Consider the following 2486-nt stretch of genomic DNA (forward strand, 5'->3'; position numbering starts at 1 on the left):
TTGTATTCCAGCTACTATAAGTAGTTAAACAATAACTTTTTCCTCTACAGAAGGTTGTTATGTAATAATAGCTTGTATGTTTGAATAAAATTATCAAGGATTATTGTCCCTCTCCTGTACTATTTTCAAATTGAACTACTTTACTATACATCATGAGGTAGGAAACAAAACATAGTTGTGCTAGGTGACGTTGAAGGAATCTATGTCAGGAACTATCGATTAGACTGAGTGGTTATGCTGTGAGATCAGTCTGTAAAACACGATGGATACAACCCGACGACATTCCGGTCAAAGAGATAAATTGTTAATTTATTTTACGAAAGCATGATTTTCGAAAATTTAAATGATTAGGAAGCTCAAACAAATATTTAAATGAATAGCGAGTGAGGAGAAAGTTATAATTGGAAAGGAAGAGTTATTGTAAGTTTGCTCCTAGATACTTCTGTAAAGCAATATAAATAGCTAGGCACACACCAAAACATCCAACTTCGTGGCATCTCCTTACAAGCATGATCTGATTTCTTGTTCTTCAGATCATTTTTTCGAGAAATTCGAGAATGGGCCACAGCTTGTTGGAGGCCTTGAACGTGCGGGTAGTGGGCTCCGGCGAAAAGATTCTGGTGCTGGCTCACGGGTTCGGCACCGATCAATCGGCATGGCAGCGCATTCTGCCGTTCTTTGTGCGGGACCACCGCGTGGTTCTGTATGACTTGGTGTGCGCGGGCAGCGTCAACCCTGATTACTTCGATTTCGGCCGCTACACCACTTTGGACGCCTACGTGGACGACTTGTTCCATATCCTTGAAGCCCTCGGCGTGCAGCGCTGCACCTATGTTGGCCACTCGGTGTCCGGCATGATCGGGATTCTCGCCGCCATTCGCCGCCCCGAGCTGTTCATTAAGCTGATTCTCATCGGCGCCTCCCCTAGGTACGCGCGTTACAAATCCCAAATTCCCACCCGGGCTTATTTGACTGTTTGTTTTGATTTCGAATCAATTCCCAATAAACTGGAATTCAATCCCAGTTTAGTCAAAACATAATTCGCAGCTACTGTTGGACCAAATTGATTGATTTTGATTCATATATACTTAATAATGATCACGAATAGTGATCGATCTTATCCAATTCTTATTCGTGACGGGAATCAACATCAACTCCCAGGTTCTTGAATGATAATGACTACCACGGAGGATTCGAGCAAGGCGAGATCGAGAAGGTATTCTCTGCCATGGAGGCAAACTACGAGGCTTGGGTCAACGGGGTCGCGCCGCTAGCGGTGGGTGCGGACGTGCCGGTGGCGGTGCGCGAATTCAGCCGCACGCTGTTCAACATGCGACCGGACATAACGCTGTTCGTGTCACGGGTTGTATTCAACAGCGACTTCCGAGGAGTACTGGGACTGGTGAAGGTGCCGTGCTCCATAATCCAGACGGCGAAAGACGTGTCGGTGCCGGCAACGGTGGCGTACTACTTGCAGAACCACCTGGGGGGGCGGACCACCGTGCACCCGCTGAACATCGAAGGCCATCTCCCGCATCTCTCCGCCCCCAATCTGCTGGCGCAAGTGCTCCGCCAAGCGCTGCCCAGATAAATCCAAGTTTTGGGGGGAATAAGATTCTGACACGTGGCGAACAAGGAGCTATTGGAGTACTATAATTTTGTTCTGTTATTTTTGTTTTTGTTTTTTTTGGAGAGGATAAGGAATATCACGTGATTGTCACGTGATGGTGTTCACGTTTTGTCTTCTGCTGCTTCTTTTTTTGAAATGGGGTGGGGACCTGTTTTCTGTATTTGTTTTAAAAAAAAATTTCTATAACTAAATTAATTTAATTTTAAAAATAATTCTGTTGGTTAAAAAATTTCCACCAATTTATTAGGATAAAAATATGAAGGAAAATATATTGAATAAAGAGAGATTAAGAAGAAATAAATGTTAAAAATTTCTATTTGAAAAATATATGAGGATTGAGTTATGGCTTGATGATTATATTTTTGTCTACATATGTAATTACAAAAATTTAAATGTTCTTTTAATTTATTTTTATACATTTTTTATAATAAAATATATAAAACTAAATATTTGTCGTTTTACCGAACGTTATAGTTAGTGATAATGATGCAACTAAAATCTTTTGAACCATACATCAACTCAAGCATCTCAGTTCGATTTGCACTCCAATAATCTCATTCACAATAATTTCATTTTTTGTAATAAATGATAATCAAATCTGTGACCTTAGATTTAATACCAATTGTAAGACCGAACATTTGTCACTTTACAAAAATTTATAGTTAGTGATAATGGTGCAACTCAAATCTTTTAGATCATACAGCACCCCAAAAGCTACAGTCCAATCGCTCTCTCAACAAAAAAATCACTCTCTCAATGAAAACAATTATTGCACCCAAAATTAATATATACATAAAATTTCAAGAATGAAGGGTTAGAATATTTTTATAATTGCTCACTATTTTCCTTAATGAAA

General features: G+C 40.0%; 1 protein-coding gene across 1 annotated transcript; it reads left to right on the plus strand.

Annotated features, from left to right (window-relative positions):
* Window positions 1–410: 410 nt before the first annotated feature.
* LOC140827640 (probable strigolactone esterase DAD2) lies at window positions 411–1876 on the plus strand. Its single transcript, XM_073190392.1, has 2 exons — window positions 411–928; window positions 1162–1876. The coding sequence occupies exons 1-2, from the start codon at window positions 558–560 to the stop codon at window positions 1589–1591; spliced, it is 801 nt and encodes a 266-aa protein (XP_073046493.1). The 5' UTR covers window positions 411–557; the 3' UTR covers window positions 1592–1876.
* Window positions 1877–2486: the final 610 nt, after the last annotated feature.

Source organism: Primulina eburnea, chromosome 3 (genome assembly GCF_022965805.1).
Source record: "Primulina eburnea isolate SZY01 chromosome 3, ASM2296580v1, whole genome shotgun sequence".
Lineage (NCBI taxonomy): Eukaryota > Viridiplantae > Streptophyta > Magnoliopsida > Lamiales > Gesneriaceae > Primulina > Primulina eburnea.

Bases quoted from the DNA above. Each gene is read 5' to 3' on its own strand.
- LOC140827640 (XM_073190392.1), top strand. From the start codon at position 558: ATGGGCCACAGCTTGTTGGAGGCCTTGAACGTGCGGGTAGTGGGCTCC. The intron at 929-1,161 runs GTACGCGCGTTA...ATCAACTCCCAG, and splicing joins CTCATCGGCGCCTCCCCTAG to GTTCTTGAATGATAATGACT.